This window comes from Doryrhamphus excisus, linkage group LG20, assembly GCF_037039965.1.
Source record: "Doryrhamphus excisus strain RoL-2023G ecotype Guam linkage group LG20, RoL_Dexc_Guam_v1.1, whole genome shotgun sequence".
Classification (NCBI taxonomy): Eukaryota; Metazoa; Chordata; class Actinopteri; order Syngnathiformes; family Syngnathidae; genus Doryrhamphus; species Doryrhamphus excisus.
This window is the reverse complement of record NC_136376.1, coordinates 1,766,860-1,785,281: the sequence shown is the minus strand read 5'-3', so window position 1 is coordinate 1,785,281 and position 18,422 is coordinate 1,766,860. Positions and strand designations below refer to the sequence as shown.

At 42.3% G+C, this 18,422-nt stretch overlaps 1 protein-coding gene and 1 long non-coding RNA gene across 2 annotated transcripts; one reads left to right on the top strand and one right to left on the bottom strand.

Annotated features, from left to right (window-relative positions):
- Positions 1-8,366: 8,366 nt before the first annotated feature.
- Positions 8,367-12,552, bottom strand: LOC131107796 (uncharacterized). Its single transcript, XR_009120336.2, has 4 exons — positions 11,719-12,552; positions 9,945-10,055; positions 9,264-9,356; positions 8,367-8,863 (listed from the first exon to the last, which is right to left on the bottom strand). It is a non-coding gene; the product is annotated as an uncharacterized LOC131107796 (long non-coding RNA).
- Positions 11,784-18,247, top strand: LOC131107792 (serine/threonine-protein phosphatase 2A 55 kDa regulatory subunit B delta isoform). Its single transcript, XM_058058107.2, has 10 exons — positions 11,784-11,975; positions 12,174-12,248; positions 13,163-13,260; positions 13,339-13,504; positions 13,583-13,695; positions 13,789-13,966; positions 14,057-14,221; positions 14,303-14,472; positions 16,306-16,397; positions 16,485-18,247. The coding sequence occupies exons 1-10, from the start codon at positions 11,969-11,971 to the stop codon at positions 16,762-16,764; spliced, it is 1,344 nt and encodes a 447-aa protein (XP_057914090.1). The 5' UTR covers positions 11,784-11,968; the 3' UTR covers positions 16,765-18,247.
- Positions 18,248-18,422: the final 175 nt, after the last annotated feature.

Sequence of the window (18,422 nt, the reverse complement as noted above, 5' to 3'; positions counted from 1 at the left end):
CCCATCACAGGGGACTTCTTCCAGGAGAGGAACATCACTCCCATGGGCCATTCTGCTCGTTCCGCTGATCTAAATCCAACTGAGAACCGTTTGGGGAAGGACGGCAAGGGATGTTTACAAAAACGGACATCAGTTCCAGACAGTGGAGGCCCTTTGGAGACTCTTGGAAAACCCATCTTTGTAGTCATCAGGAGGACTGGTGGCGATACCAACTACTTCTTACACACATTTATTTCTGTTTTTGGGGGGGGGGGGTCAGTTAAATTTTTGTATTTTGAAGCACAACTTGGAACCTACTTCAGCTGCAACGATGCAATATCCAGATTCTTCCACACAACCCTAACCCTAACCCCCCCAACACTAACCATAACCCTAAAACCATAACCCTAACCCTAACCCCCCAACACTAACCATAACCCTAAAACCATAACCCTAACCCTACTCTAACCCCCTAACCCCCTAACCCTACCCTAACCCTAACCCTAACCCCCTAACCCTACCCTATTACATGATACAGGATTGATACAATGCTAACTAACGGGTGCCGGCCAGTGTGGCTGTTGTTAAATTTCACTTCCTGACACCTTAAGAGTCACGGTTTGACGGATCAGGCTTTTAGCTCGACGGCTAGCGCCCATTTTGTGGAATGCGCTCATTCCACAAACCCTAAACAGGCGGTTAGGGTTTACATTTAACCGGGATTCTCCCAAAAGTCAAATCGGTGGTAGTTAAGACTGTATACGCAGAGTACCTAGCATGCTAGCTGCTAGCATTTGGACATTATTGGAGATATTGCATTGCCACTTAAGACTTGTGTCAAGCTAGAGATGTCCAAGCATGTTTTGTCATTAGAAAAAAAGGCTGGGATTGAATGAGTTCCATCACTTGTTGCCAGTTTAACCTGGAAAGAAATCGATTCTATTTCACTCTGACTTCTTCTGAAAGTACGATTTTCTATCCTACGTGATACAAAACCATTCACAACAACAGCGCGGTGCTAATGAACGCACCTCCTGCCGTTATTTTTCCCGATATCAGCAATGCGGTGTGACTTCCAGCACATCCACGTGCGTTACTATTAGCAGAAATGTTAATTATGATGTCACCGTGCACAAGCCAGAGTCAAGGTGAAAAGCTGCACGCTAAAAATAATCCGGCGGCACAATGATCCTGCAGAGGAGTGTTACCGGCGAGGGACTCGGCAGCGCAGAGGCGGAAAAGCAGGAAAAGCGGCAAGTGCATGAATCGGGAGTGCAAAGCCACCATCCTTATTTTTTGTCACGCTGCAAAATTGTATAACGCTTGCTCTTTGTTCCAGAAGCCACATGAAGAGCTTTGTCCTCCGCACACACACACACAGAAACACACTGACAAAGTGATGGTCTTTTTAAAAAAAAAAAAAAAAAAAAAAAAAAAACAACGCCCTGGTCCTGGCTTGGCCTACTTTCCACGGCGGCGCCGGGAAGAGCAGCAGCACTCCGGGAGGAGGGGAGGATGTTCATGCAGGAGTGATGCACGTAAACATTGTCAACCTTTCTCCTGCTGCGCGTCTTCTATTCTAAAAAAAAAAAAATGCACCAAAGTCGAGGATTTTAGCAGCATTACGACGCACCGTGCACGCCATCTGCGAGCGGGCCTGTTGATCAATAGCACTACAGGTCTGCCAGTCTTTTAACGCAAAGCGAGGCGGCTTCTCGGGTTACACATACGACGGCGTGGGATGAGCCGGGGGAAGGAAGTAACCGCTCCCAACTTTTTGGCTCGACAGACTTTGGCGAAAAGCGCTTGATAATCTGGGGCTTGGTGTACACCGCCTAACCAAATGTCGACATCTGTGAGGGCGTGCGTGAGGGAAAGCTCCTCGGGAGGAAGAGGGGATCATCATCTTAGCTCCCCTCACCTTCAAGCGCGCCCGCCGGGCTTTAAAAGGCAGATGAAGAAATCCTTGCGTAAACACGCCAAGTCGGAATTTCACCGGATGTGCGACATCGAGGCAAAGGGCGACCTGGCGGATGGCTAATGGATGTAAACATTCATGTATCCACACACACATAAAGTGTACGCTCCAGCATCAGGTGAAGAAGACTCTTTCACGCCGACGTGTAAAGTGAGTTTGGCTCTCCTGAGGAAAAGTTCAAGCATCTGTTCCGCCGTGTAGTCTTTGTGGGGGAAATGAAATATTGAACCGATTGAGTGCACCATGAATGTTTCACTCGCACGCCAATGCCGATTATACGGGAGGAGTCGTCACAGCGGCACTTTGACGACGACGACGACGACGACACCCACCGCGTCTTGTTGCCTTTAAGTGCGCCAGATTAGCGCGTCGCAAACGCTTTGCTTCAGTTTAGCGCCGACTTGTTCCTGTAAGAACGGCGACAACACGTAAGAGGGAGCGTCGGCGGTCATTTTGGCGTCGCGGCGTGGCATTTCCTGCATAATGGCGTTGTTTTCACATAAAAGACTAATTAGGAACATTTCTTGGAAAAAGTTTGTTGCGGGCGGCACGGCGGTCGAGTGGTTAGCGCACAGACCTCACAGCTAGGAGACCAGGGTTCAATTCCACCCTCGGCCATCTCTGTGTGGAGTTTGCATGTTCTCCCCGTGCATGCGTGGGTTTTCTCCGGGTACTCCGGTTTCCTCCCACATTCCAAAAACATGCTAGGTTAATTAGCATGACTACAAATTGTCCATAGGTATGAATGTGAGTGTGAATGGTTGTTTGTCTATATGTGCCCTGTGATTGGCTGGCCACCAGTCCAGGGTGGACCCCGCCTCTCGCCCGAAGACAGCTGGGATAGGCTCCAATTTATTGTCAAAACTCGGAATGTGACATAACAAAATATCGCAGTGAGGAAAAGGAAGGTTCAAATGGGGGAATCTCATCACAAACACCAAATCTGCCTCTCTTACTTAGCGTGAATGGTTAGCTTAGCTTAGCTTAGCCTAGCTTAGCACAGCACACTAGTGCAGCTGTGTGCGTGTTTACGCCGTGTTGTGTTCAGGGTTAAAAAAAAAACAAAAAAACAGAGGCCCGTTGATTCCCAGCTCGCCTTAAACGTCAAGATACATTCTCAGGACACTTCCAGCTTTCAAAATAAGAGCACTGCTGGCCAAATATTGTCTCATTGTGTCAACAAAATAAGGGTGTTGTACATTAATAACGCGATTGGAATTGCATGGGTGACTACCTCGTCTTTAATTAAGATTTGTGACAGTTTGTTGACGATTTCATATCTACATATGTTTATTATCTATGTTATTAATGGACGTTTTATTCAACAAAAATATGAAATTTGTAAAAAAATAAAAGGGATTTGACCGCGCCCGTCTTCATATGATTTCTTACCAAAAGTAGTCATTAGAAAAATGACTACTTTTTAGAATATTTAGTATGATTTATGAGAGAAAATCACTACTTTGTTGCTTCCTTACCAAAATTCACTTGGGGTACTTTGTATGATTTCATGCAAAAGATAGGAAAAACTCATTTGTGGGATACTTGGATTAGGATTTCTTACATAATACAAGTATTGGAACATTGACTGATGTGTGGTTTACTTAGTAGGATTCCTCAGAAAAAGTAATTTGTACACAACTGAGTCCTTAGTGGGTTAGGATTAGGATTTTCGTTAGGATTTCTGACAAAAAAGTACTAACTGGTAGAAAGAAAACGTGGGTCAAAACGTGGGTCATTTAGCAGGATTTCTTACAAACGTGAGTGAAAAACCGACTTTCTATGATTTCCTAGAAAAAAAAGATATTAGAGGACAACAGATTCATTTGTGGGTTTTTTAGTAGGATTTCTTACAGAAAGTCAGTGGTAAAAACTCATTTGTGGGATACTTTGATTAGGATTTCTTACATAATGCAAGTGTTGGAACATTGACTGATGTGTGGTTTAGTTAGTAGGATTCCTCAGAAAAAGTAATTTGTACACAACTGATTGCTTCGTGGGTTACTCGTTAGGATTTCTGACATAAAAAGTACCAACTGGTAGAAAGAAAACTGCCTGATTCGTGGGTCATTTAGCAGGATTTCTTACAAACATGAATGAAAAACCGACTAACTTGTGCCAGACTTTCTATGATTTCCTAAAAAAAAAAAGATATTAGAGGACAACAGATTCATTCGTGGGTTTTTTAGTAGGATTTCTTACAGAAAGTCAGTGGTAAAAACTCATTTGTGGGATACTTTGATTAGGATTTCTTACATAATGCAAGTGTTGGAACATTGACTGATGTGTGGTTTAGTTAGTAGGATTCCTCAGAAAAAGTAATTTGTACACAACTGATTGCTTAGTGGGTTACTCGTTAGGATTTCTGACATAAAAAGTACCAACTGGTAGAAAGAAAACTGCCTGATTCGTGAGTCATTTAGCAGGATTTCTTACAAACATGAATGAAAAACCGACTAACTTGTGCCAGACTTTGTATGATTTCCTAAAAAAAAAAGATATTAGAGGACAACAGATTCATTCATGGGTTTTTTAGTAGGATTTCTTACAGAGAGTCAGTGGTAAAAACTCATTTGTGGGATACTTTGATTATGATTTCTTACATAATGCAAGTGTTGGAACATTGACTGATGTGTGGTTTAGTTAGTAGGATTCCTCAGAAAAAGTAATTTGTACACAACTGATTCCTTAGTGGGTTACTCGTTTCTGACAAAAAGTACTAACTGGTAGAAAGACTGACTTGTGGGAAGAAAACTACCTGATCCGTGGGTCATTTAGCAGGATTTCTTATAAACATGACTGAAAAACCGAGTAACTTTGTATGATTTCCTAGAAAAAAAAGATACAACAGATTCATTCATGGGTTGTTTAGTAGGATTTCGTACAGAAAATCAGTGGTAAAAACTCATTTGTGGGATACTTTGTATTGCAAAAACCTGACTGATTGATGGCCCATTTAGTGGTATTTCTTACAAAAACCCACTGGTGTAAAATGACAGCATTGGGCTGTTATTTTTGTTATTTCTAAACCACTACTCTGATGTCTTAGTAAAGGGGAGTGACTGATTCATTTGCATGATTTTGTAGCAAAATCCAACAGGTAGAACCTCCCTAATTTGTGGTTCGGCTCGTGTGATTTGTCATGAGTACACGGGACATGAATGTGTGTGTTACTTGGTGGGGTTTATTACCAAACCTAATTAGTCGAAAACTGATTCATTTGCGTGCTACTCCATGTGGTTTCTTACAGTAAGTAATTAGCGCACAACTGACTCATTTGTGGCTCATTTAGTATAGCGCTGAAGTTCATTTGCGGGTTATTGGGGGGAAAAAATGTGTTTTTATGTGGAATGAATGCGGCTATCTGCTTTTCAAACATGTCGCCGCACCAAGTCCAATTCCAACAGTGTCATGCTAATTTTTCCCGGGAAACTGTAGGCGAGGCTGGAGTATTTAAAGCATGTTTTACGTACTTGATAGCGATCGCTTCTACTCGAATCGTTTTGTCTTTTGGGTGCAACGGAAAAGGTAAAAGGTGAACATTAGGCTCTCATCACAGAGATGCTAAAATGGTGTCGTGAGTAGCCTTTTGTGCGGGACGCTAGGAGATTTCTGTTGCTAAAAGGGAGGGACAAAAGCCAGAAGGCGCCACGGGTATAAGGTTCCCTGCAGCGACAATGCCCAAAGTTTCAGCTTGCAGCGTTTGGGTGTAACTTTAACTGGAATAGTGCGGATCAAAGCCCGGGAATAACAAAGTGGGTGGAAATGCTGCAGGAAGAAGAGTCCGCATTCGCGCTCTTTGTGAAGGACGCTTCAGACCCGATCCAGGCCCGCCGATGCGGGCTAATTACCGCTGACACCGAGGTTGGGCAAAGGCCAGTCGGCTTCCACGTTCAATTTCTCCGCCTTGCTGATTAATTCACATCCAACATGAACACAGTCAATTTTGTATCACATTTGAAACATTCATTCCCCTCTGCTGTCTTTTTTTTTTCCAAAGCAGGCGGCAGAATTATTCAGCGGCGCTTGTTCAAATGAGGAACACGGCCTTGGAAATGTGCGAGGGCTTACGGCGAGCCATCAGGTGAGCGTGTGTACAATGCCGACGTGTAACCTTTACACCGCGCTTGAACCCCGCACATACAAGTGTTATGAAAGGTCCCCGTGGCGCTGCGCTCCTCTGACATGGATTTGAAGACTTGCCACTTTATTAGCTGCTAAGCTCCCCCAATACCTGTTCCATACTGAGTGTGTGTGTGTGTGTGTGTGGAGGGGGGGGGGGCTACGTTATGAGCCGGGATTCTCATTGTCTGCTGGCGTTATTAGAAGGAAGGGCGTGCGGCGCCCCCTCCCCAACCTGCCAAACACCACCCCGGGAGAATAGGCTTGACTGTTTGAAGGCGAGCTACAAGTGCAATTTAACCCATCTTATTTACAATGTGATCGCTTTACAAGGACATGCTTTCTGCACAAGGATCCGCCTCTAATATTTCTCCTCAGTGTGATTCATTGATTTTTTTTTTTTCCTTTTTCTTGAGAATACTGGATATACGCAGAGATGTCCAACTAAGCCTGTAAGGAAAAGAAACAAGAAAAAAAGTCAACTTGAAGAAAGCAATGCACTTTCAGCTAAGTCAAGGCAGTTCAATTTAATTGAGAGGGGGGGGGGGTCATGATGGGCTGTTGCATGATACTTTTAACACCAATCACTTTGTGGCCTTCACTTCATCACATCCTGCCAGAGCAGAAATCAGGCTTGAATAATCACCATAATAATAATAATAATAAGTGCCATAGTGCCATCTAGTGTTCACTGCCTAGAAGGGTCTGAAAAGAAACTTGTGTAGACTATAAAAAATAATTAAAAATGCAATGAAATCTCCAATTTTTGCAAACCCCCCCCCCCCCAAAAAAATGTTCCATAACAAATAAAAGAGAAAAGCCCCCACAAGGCGGGTTTTAAAAGTGTGTGTCAGGTGTAAAAATAAGCTAGCACGGGTGCCGTGAAGGCGTACCCATGAAAATCTGATTGTGTTATCTGGGTTAAATATACGGTTGGTGCTCTGTACATCACGGTTCCAACATCGCTCCCTCGCCATCACCTTTTTCCAAGTGATTCCTTGACGAATCAACGATCAAAATATTGACAGATAATTGTAGTATTCCGATGGCTAGGTGTCCGGCATGATAGTGTCCTATTCCGTAGAGAAGTGGTAGGTTTTTGGCTTCCTCCTCACCCCGTTTGAAACCCTTTCTTAAGTTCACAACAAATAAATTGGAGGCTAACTAGTTAGCTCAGTAGCTTGCTATATGCTATGAGCAGAGGCCCTCTCTTATCCCTGCAGTTATCCCGTCGCCTATACTAGTTATTCCATGTTGTGCAATGTGGTGAAAACAAATAATAAAAGCTTAAATGTGACTATAGGGCTGTTATTTCATGTCTAGAAGGCTCTACTAATCTACTATTTCTAACCGAGGGAGGACAATTGCCATAAAACAAACAATATCTTGTTCATGGTCGTGAAAGCTAAATTCACAGCAGTAATGACTGCCAACTAGCATGAAGTCAGGCATGGCGTGTGTCACATGATAGAGTGGAAAAATGTTCTCCCATTCCATGTGGAAGTGGTAAATTCCTTTTGTCCCATCAGTTAGCTTTCCGTTTATTAAATGAACTACAAATTGGCCTATTTCACACACAGTTGTCAATGGTGATTAATCATGATTAATTCATTTAAAAAAAAAATTCTCCCATTCCATGTGGAAGTGGTACATCTTTAGCCTTTTGTCCTATCAGCTAACTTTCTGTTTATTAAATACACTACAAATACACAGTTGCCAATGGTGATTAATCATGATTAATTCATTTAAAAACCATGACTGGTGCCACATTTACCTAACGTAACAGCTGGAGGATACCTTGTCATGGTCACAGAAGGATGGAGGATCCAACCAGCAACCTTTGGGTTGGTAGTAACGACCACTCCACCACCGTAGCCGTTATGAACATAAGCGTAAAAAGAAGTTATGACAAAAAATGGAGGACGCCGGGAAAGAAAGGCAAAATATGGGCGTTTCTTGGGGAAATGGGTATTATGGTGGGAGGTCCGAATCCTGTGTCTCATTTGGAAAAGGAAGTGCAGCACTGACATGATGTTAAAATAATTGGACACCCGAGTGCATGGGTGTCCAAAGTGCGGCTCGAGGGGCCTTTGCCACCCAGCGGATGGTTTTTTATTGGTTTGCAGCAGATACTAAAGAGAGATAAGAGGGTGTAACTGTGTAATATTAATAACATTATAACAACATTTCATAATATTATAAGAACAACAAATGTCATTTTAGTACCATGAAGTACAAATGTCGGAATATTATTAAACAACAAACGTGTAATTTTTGGATTGCGGAGAAAGTCCAAATATTATGGCAATAAAGTTATGACGAGATGAACATTTAGTAGACGAAAAAATGACAGCAGTTTTGGTATTTGAAGTATACAAAGTATATGAAAACATAATCTTACAACTAAATAAAAAATAAAAAAGAGCCATGAGTGAAGTTGGTACTTGCATGTTTTTACATAATATGACAAACAACTTCTTAGCATATCTTTACAAAATATCAACCCTTTCATTTTACAGTATGTCTGGAAGTGGCTGGACAAGCCCGAAAAAGCCAAAGAAAAAGCTCATCCTTTCATGCTAGCTAAAGACGTTTAATCCACTCCACACACGAAAAAGAGAAAGAAAAAACGACTCACATGAGGGAAACAGGAAACAGAGGCGTGTCCTCCACCGTGTCGGACCTGCGGCGAGCCTGCGCTGCTGAGGAGACGGCATGCAAATGATGTGGAAGGCCTCATCGTGGATGCTCGCTCATCGCCGGGCCCTCCTGGCTTTTAGGATGCTATCGAGACGCAAACACAAGTCAAATAATGCCAAAGCAAAACACAAAAACAAGAGTGTTGAATAATTAATTGTGTTTGCCTTTGCTGCTGTGTGTGTGTGTGTGTGTGTGTGTGTGTGTGTGTGTTGGGGGGTGGGGGGGTCTGGACCAAGCAGCTTTATGCCCCTGAGCACAGCAACGGTTAGTTTTAAAAACTGTCTGATGGACCAAACAAGCGGAGGTGTGTGTGTGTGTGTAGTCAAACTGCAACAATAATGTTAGGTTTGAAAGAATAAGATGAACGCATGAGGAGAATGAATGGTGTGATTGTGGTCCAACAAACATCAACAATAGGTGTGCTGTGTGTAAGATGCTTTTAAAAAAAAAACAAAAAAAAAAACAGAGTAAAAAGTCAATACACCTTCATTTTGTCTGCACTGGTAATGAGCCGTATTTTCCGAGGAAAATGGCGTCTTCTCCGGAGGCGGCGTGTCTGCCGAATGTGGCCCTGATCCTGGATGAAACAGAAGGCTCACCAATCAATCTCTCCAGGTTGCCCACAGCCAGAGAAAGCAGCTGCACCACATGTTTGCCTAGCGCCATAGCGACAAGTTAACATACGGCCCAGCACAGGAAGCGTCCACAAGCAGCCTCTAGCTGTCTTATAATGAATTCCCGCCGGGATCGGGAACTATCAGAGGCAGTGGTGTTACTGGAGGCTCGGAATAAAGTCAACACCTCTCCTTATACCTGATGAAGCTGCACTGCTACACACACACACACACACACATATATATATATATTTCTATATATATATACACACAAACACGGTCACAACTGAACTTGAGAAGTGGAAAAATCCAATATACACAGCAATTAAGATGCTCAGCTTATTAAATCACAAATTAGCAGTAAGTCAAGTGTTCCCGCTGAATACACACGTTCTCTATTTTAAATATGTGCACTCAGTCAAGGTTACGCTTTTCTTCACACTAATGAAACGGGCCAGTATTTCCATTGTGTAACATTACAACGATGTCATCGCTCCTTATCCACGACAAGGTACCGCCTCGCCGTGCTAGTGACATAAACAGGTAGTCACCTCATAGACGACGGAGAGGCCGAGGAGGCTCCTCCACTTCCGTTCCCACAGTGAACGCTACGAGGCTGCGTTCATTCCACACGCCATCCAACCCTGCTACACCTCACCTGCCTGTAAAAGATCATTCACAATATTATTGCACTGTACGCACTATTTGTAAATATGCAAATATTGTTTATCTTATGTTCTCCATCTTATATTCCAGTTGGCTGCTACGCCAACACGTACGAAACTCCGTTTTTGATGAAAATGTTTGCCAAATTTTGCACCGTTTCTTGTACGGTTGTAACTTTACACTGTATATTTATTTTGCATATTATTTTAGAAGGCAGATACTTTGTCAGGCACAGTCTCATTTAAAAGTACCTGCCTTTAAAGTACATTTTACTGCATGCTGTGTCTGTGTAGTACATGAGTGTCCAAAATATAGCACCCCGCAGATTAAAAAAAAGAAATAAAAAACAGAAGTGATTTTACAAGGAGAAAGTCAAACTATTAAGAAAAAAAGTAGCAATCTAATGAGAAAAAAAAGCCTTAATTTTATGAGAATAATGTTATATTATGATGACAAATCATGTATTAGTAGCATAAAGCTGAAATATTAAAGAAAATTTTAAAGGTCATAAGATTATGAAAAACAACTAATGAATCAAGTTGTAATTTTGGGAGAATTGGGTTAATGGAAAAAGTTCTAATGTCATAACAATAAAGTCTAAATGTTACGGGAATAAAGTCATAATCACGAGAAGTAAGTTGAAATAGTTGGGGGATTAAATTGAATTGGAAAAAAAACTGAATAAAAAAATATTAAGAGGAAAAAAAAGTCATATTCTAACAAGAAAGAAATCACAATGTCATGGGAATTATAATATTTATTATAATATTATGACTGTAGTAGCATAAACTTGAAACATTAAAGAAAAAGTTGTTAAAGTCATAAAATGATAATAAACAACAAATAAAGTGGTCATTTTTGGTCAAAGCAACTATGTATCTGACATGTGTGTGTAAAGATGTAAGATCATTTTCCTCAGTTTTGCAAGTATAATCTAATAAAGAAGAAATAAAATGTAAAAAGAAGCACAGCAGCCTGTGCACATTATGTTGTATCGTTATTGTGCAATCATTTTAGGAGGTGGTTCTGACTTTATCGTCAATTCGACACCAACTTTTGCCTCCAAGAGTGTCATTTACTCCAAAGTAAGCATAAAAGCAATCAACTACCGCAATATGTGATTTCTATGTGATTTTAGGCATGCACTCATACACAAAAAGTGTTAAAGGCCTCAAATATTGTTGGACAAAAGTGCATATTAGAACAGGGTGCACACATTACTGTATTTGTATCATTTGTCCACTAGATGGCGACACTGACCGTGTAATATAAACACTTGGGAAGCGTCATATTTATGAGTTTTAACTGGCTTTTTATGTATAATCAATACATTATCATCAACATGGAAGGAAATCAATCATTTAAAATCAGTTTGAGTTTATTCGAGTTTGTCAAATATGTTTTTTTAATTTATTTACCCAAATGCGTCACCTTTAAGTAGCATTGTGTAAAACTATAACTACATAAATGAGGATTGCCGCTTCGTTGTTGCTGTTATTGTCGTTTACTGGATGTTTACTGATGTTCCCACGTCAACGCGTTTTCAAGCAAAATTAGTCCAAAATATTGAATGTTAGACTTGGAAATCATACGCGCGGTGTTGCAACTGTAAGCGATCGATTGCAATAAAAGACACAAAGATGCAAAAATAAAACTTACCTTAGTGATGCTGGAGCAGGATGCACGGCGCGCCGAGTGTGGCATGTGTGCATGACGTCACCGCTCCATGTACTGTGCGCCATTTTGGAAAGCGAAAAAAAAAATCACGGATAATTTCTGTGCTCTTGACAGATCCGAAGCCCGACTGTTCACATTGATTGTGGATCCTTAACCGCTTCTCCGAGTGAGCCGAGCGCGTCGTCTTGGGGGCATCGGAAGCGGTGTAGAGCAAAAGCTGCTAAATGAAGCAATGGCGGGTAAGCTACTTTTAGGGAAGAAGAGAGGAAAAGGATCCACCTCGCTAGCTGTGTGTATCTGTGTGTGTGTGTGTGTGTGTGAATGATGGCCTGGCTAGCTAACGTGCTAGTTGTCAAAACTGTGTCACTGCCAGTTCTTTTGTTGTGCTGTCGCCAAACCGATGTGACAAAACTGCACTCTTCCCTTTTACCTTGCAGGGGTTGCAGGAGGAAATGATTTTCAGTGGTGTTTCTCTCAAGTGAAAGGAGCGATAGATGAGGATGTTGCGGAAGGTATGTTGCTAACGCTAGCTCGGCTAGGCTATAATGGAGGATAGCTAGCCGCTCCAATGATGATGCTCTTTGGGGTTCGTGCGGGTTAACTAGACCCTAACGCTGGTGTCGGCGTGGCTCAGCTATGGTGCCTGGCGGAAGTTCATTTGGGGATTCATTCGTGAAACGTCCTGTTGTTTTTTTTAGAACAATGAGAGTAAAGTACTGTGTGCTGCTAGCTAGCCGTAAGCTACATGGTGGCTAGGCTATTAAAGGGGGAGCGACTGTGGGCGTGACGTCATTGTGCTGCGCCCATAAATTGTCAGGTGACGTCACGCCGGAGCTCATTCATTTATTCAAGCCATACAAATACAATAATGCACACTGCATCTAATGATAGCAAACACTACAGCTATTGTTGGAATATATTTACTTATGAAGATACTAGAGCTTAATTTACATTTACTGCAAAACATTGGCTAAGTATCATGGCTCTTGGCTATGTTGTGCAGTTTTACACAACTACAAACTACTAGTAGTGTGAATTCTATTTCATTGGTATAATAAATGCAAATTACATTTAAATAGTGTTGGTTTAGCAATGGGGAAGATAGTACAGTTGCACTAGCATTTATAAAAAAAAAAATCTGGGCTTAAAATTATGATGCAATTTTAGTACATTAAATACAAATAAAATTTTAAATAAATGTTTAATTTATGTTTACCAGGGATGGGTATTTCATTACATTTCCTTGATCGAAAATGAGTAGTCAAATAATACAAATTTATTTGTATTTTAAATTTTTCCTGTGTCTTTTTATGAAACAATGTATTAAAATAAGCCTACCCCAACACCTGTGGCTATAAGGAATTTATCTGTCATGCAATACAGATATTTTTAAACCGCATCACGGATTTGTTGTTTCTATTTTTAGCTGACATAATCTCCACAGTTGAATTCAACTATTCTGGAGAGCTGCTTGCTACAGGAGACAAAGGGGGCAGAGTAGTGATATTTCAGCATGAACAGGAGGTAATTATGCATTGCCGTCACGCCGTGTTGTGAAATCACTGATGTTTAATTGTGTCTTTCCCCCCCCCCCACCCCCAGTCTAAAAATCGTCCACACCTGCGTGGGGAGTACAACGTTTATAGCACTTTTCAGAGTCACGAGCCTGAATTTGACTATTTGAAAAGTTTAGAAATCGAGGAAAAAATCAATAAAATTAGATGGCTACCCCAACAAAATGCTGCTCACTTTCTACTTTCTACAAACGGTAAGCCGTGACTTGTTTTCTCTCATTTTACCTGACATCATAGTACTTAAAATGACCTTTTTTTCGCTGTCCTTGCAGATAAAACTATCAAATTGTGGAAAATAAGTGAACGAGATAAACGAGCGGAAGGTTACAACCTGAAATATGAAGACGGACGCCTTTTAGACCCTTTTAGAATCACCTCTTTACGGGTACGTCCTCTCTCTCTCTCTCTCTCTCTCACACGGCACCTCTCACCACCCGTGACCATGCCGTAATCACCTGTACGTGTGGGTGCCTTGCAGGTACCAGTACTGATGCCAATGGATCTCATGGTAGAAGCCAGCCCGCGGAGGATCTTTGCAAATGCGCACACCTATCACATTAATTCCATTTCTGTAAATAGTGACCACGAAACGTACCTCTCTGCAGATGACCTAAGAATAAATCTATGGCACTTGGAAATCACAGACAGAAGTTTTAGTATCCTTTTATATCAATCTGTGCAAAATTAGCCTGATGCTACATGCTACATGCTACCGGTTGCCGCCTTTAACCCCCGCCCCCTCCCAGATATTGTAGACATCAAGCCCGCCAACATGGAGGAACTGACCGAAGTGATCACGGCTGCGGAGTGCCATCCTCACCAATGCAATGTATTTGTGTACAGCAGTAGCAAAGGCACCATTCGCCTGTGTGACATGCGGGCGGCGGCGCTCTGCGACAGGCACTCAAAGTGTGAGTATAGCGGTCTGCCTTCACGTGAGGGGAAAAAAAAATCCACATTTTTCTTAATCTACTTCCTGGTCTCTCCTTCAGTCTTCGAGGAGCCCGAGGACCCGAGCAGCCGCTCCTTCTTCTCCGAGATCATCTCGTCCATCTCAGACGTGAAGTTCAGTCACAGCGGGCGCTACATGATGACACGTGACTACCTCTCTGTCAAAGTATGGGACCTCAATATGGAGAACAGACCGGTAGAGACGTATCAGGTGAGTACTTGTTTACTCGCTGACAATAATAATAATCATTTATTGCGGTTAATTGGTTCCAGATCTGACAGAAATATATGAATTTCTGCCAAGTAAAACTCCTTATATATCTAATATATTCATAGTTGGAGCGCCTGTGGTGTTACGATTATGATGATGATTATTGTGCCTGTTTTGAGATCATTCAAAACGATCATGGTGGCACTATTAGCATGAGATAGCATGGGTTTCACGGAGCCTGGTGACATAATATGAAAATTAAATAAGTGAATTTAGTCCCATCACAAACTTGGGGTGATTCGGATGATTTTTCTCATTTGCAACACGCCTCTATTGCTAACCATTTTCACGCTACAACCTTTTGAAACGGTAATATCAACACTGAATATTTTCTTTCCAAAACTCAGGCGCCTAAAGGGTTAATCCCTTAAAGGGGACCTGCACTTTTTTTTTTTTTTGATTTGCAAACTACCGGTTTGCGCTCTAATCAGCAAATGAACTGCAAAAATGTCTTTGATCCCTAAATTGGCCTCTTAGCATGACTGCCAATTCCACCCCCTTACCCCCCCCCCCCCCCACCCCTTAAAGCCGAGGGCCCAAGGCACAGAAACCACTCCAAAATGGGACGCCACTTCATTCTCATAACGTCAACACCCTTCACCGCTTGCTGGCAGAGGAGATCATGAAGCTGGTCATAAGAAATGTTTCCTACCATAAAGTGATGTGCATACATTTCTACATGATATCAACACTTTAATTTTTATTGCCATGTAACTCTTATACGTACATGACAGCCTACAAGCAGCACTGGAACAACACGTGTGCTGTCCGCATCCTTTATTTAGCTGCTTCCTGAGCATCCATCTTGGATGCCGACACCCCACCGTGGTAATTGGTGGTGGTGGACTACGGTGGTTGTAATTCACAGCAAACACGTGCTGCGTTACATGAGTGATTGGCGTCACGGCACACTTCACTAATGCAGCTTCCCCTCGCTGGTTCCACATCGCTGTTAGCGGGCTAGTTATAACTAGCGACACCCAACAATTTAACCAATCCCATCTACGTCCATATGTGATAAGCCAAGTGAGGCCTGGGGCCTCTTTGCAGCTTGTCCATGTTTTGTTTTATGTGTTGGGACAACGAACAACAAAAAAAAAAAAAAATTATTAAAAAAAAAAAAAAAAAAAACTGCAGCAGAAATGACAAAAAACTAGCCAGAAAACCCCTAAAGTTTAGGATAATTTTTTTTTTAATAGAAAATAACCTTGCAACAATATGAGGACAAATGGCATCTTAGTAGCATAGATATGAAATATTAAAGAAAGAAAATACATTTGTAACAAGCTTGAGGAAAGTCCAAATATTACGGGAATAATCAAGCAAATCAATCAATAATTCAATCAAAATATTTAGAGAAAAACATTTACAAAGACTATTTAAGAAAGTGGAAATATTTGGAAAATACTTTTTTTAAAAAACAAAACAAAAATGGTGAGGAAAAAAATGATACTACTAATAGACTTTTCTTGAAATATATTTTAATAATAATTATTTATTATTTATTATTTATTATTTATTATTTATTATTTATTTATCAAAGTTCATTATTCTCTCTGTGGCCATGGATGGTTTGGGCACCCGCGTGCTAATGGCTGTGAATAAAACATGTCACCCTATGCTATAGGTGACAAAGCATACTAGTGTAACAATATATATCGAATTAATAATTCATTTAATTTTTTTCGGGGGGGGGGGTCACTAGAGTGACTCATCCAGCAGGCCCCACTTCACGTCATGTTTTTCATGTTTGGAAATAAAATGTCATTTCAGGTCCACGAATACCTTCGCAGCAAGCTGTGCTCTCTGTATGAAAACGACTGCATCTTTGACAAGTTCGAGTGCTGCTGGAACGGCAGCGACAGGTGTGTGCCCCGCCCCCACCCCGGCGTCACCGTCGACCGCACTTTCCACATCATCAAACCTCCCCCTCCCTCTCTCTTTCTGTCCAGCGCCATCATGACGGGCTCCTACAACAACTTCTTCCGAATGTTCGACCGCAACACCCGGCGGGACATCACGCTGGAGGCGTCCCGGGAGAGCAGCAAGCCGCGGGCCACCCTCAAGCCGCGCAAAGTGTCGACGGGCGGCAAACGGAAGAAGGACGAGATCAGCGTGGACAGCCTGGACTTCAACAAGAAGATCCTGCACACGGCCTGGCACCCCAAAGATAACGTGATCGCCGTGGCCGCCACCAACAACTTGTACATCTTCCAGGACAAGATCAACTAGAAGACGAGGGCTTTCAGCGTACCCGTGTAGTTCAGCCGAATACTCGTCTTATCCGTGTAAGAAGAAGCAGCCTCGTCGTCCTCCTGGTCAAGAATTCTGAAAGCACGCGTCGACTTTTTTTTTTTTTTGTTCTTTTTTTGCCGCCGGAGGCCGACCCATAGGTCTGTTTTTATTTTCAGTCTCAGCTTAGGTTGTTTTTGCCGTTTGGCATCAGGGCAATCATCGGCCCCTTACCCCCCTCCACCCGCCCCCCCTCGCCCCCTGACCCAGAAAGCCCTATCTGGGTCTAATTGACGGAACGGTGCTCCCCGGAGGTGAAAACTCTGTGTTTGTGTTGACATTTTTAGCCTTCATTTCGCCATCCAAAAAGGCAAGAAAGTAGTCTTGGACGTCCTGTCGCAAGTTGTAACACCATTTGAAAAGTTTCCGGGCTCCCTCTGAAGAGCTGATTAACGGCCAAAAAAGCCAAACTGTAACATTCCCCCCCCCCTCTCCCCGTTGGCCGCCGCCGCCGCCCCTCGTTGGCCGTGTATCCAGGCCAAACCGCTGGTGGTGCAGGAAGAGGAGGAGGCAGCGATTCTGGAGAGCGGACTCGTTTTCTTTTTTTCCCTCCTCGTACTTACTTTACCAAACCACCCCCCCCTCCTCACCCCCACCTCCCCTCCATCAATACAGTGACCTAATTTCACTGACTGTATCTACTCAAGTACACCTTGTCATCCACATAATAAAAGAAACTAAAACGACAGATGTGTTTTTAACTTTAGAAGTATGTATTGAAACATGCTTTACTGCTTTGCATGTTTTGATGTTGTAGAGAGGTGGAACATGTCCAGTCACACCACTGTATTTTTATTTAATTTTTTTTTTTATCAAATCTCAAGCAAAAGTGTTTATTCAACTACTATACGGGGCTACCAGTTCCATAAGCACTGTTGGACACGACTAATAACGCGTGTGTGTGTGTGAGCGAGAAAGTGTATGTGTGTGCATCAGGACCATTGATCCTTTTTTTTGTTTGTTTGTTTTATTTGAAGAACACGGACTGGTAAAGCACACAAACGCAAGACGGACAAAGGGAATCTGCAGCCTTAATTCCTTCTTCTATGAGTGACAGCTACAAGTTAGGTTTCCCCCCCCTAACCTCATGTGCATTATTTGTAAATCCTATTCTGGTGATGTCCTCATGTACCGCTGCTACATGTAGCCGTCTATCGATACACATGGCGGAATATTACACACACACACACACACACACACACTGGAGATGATCATCTAATGGACCGGTAGGACACGGAGACAGGCCTGGTCCGTGTGTCCTTACATTGGGGAAGCACGCGTGAAAGAAAGCAGACATGAAGGTTAACTACCACACATTCTAACACGTCATGCATTGTCTTATGTCCATTGATTCCTAACATGGTGGCAATGTATTCACTTTATTATTTTTGACCAAAGTTCAATAAAATTTCAATTGTGTTCATCCGCATTGCCCTTTTTTTTTAAAATCACGTATCGTTATGGCGATAAAAAAAGAAGCTTGGCGATTTGATCCTCGCTTCCTCCATCCCATCACTGCTGCCCCCTGGTTTTTGTTTGGTGGCCGTAGAGGCAGCCATGTTTCCATTACATCACTCGTATGTGCATCACTGATGAAG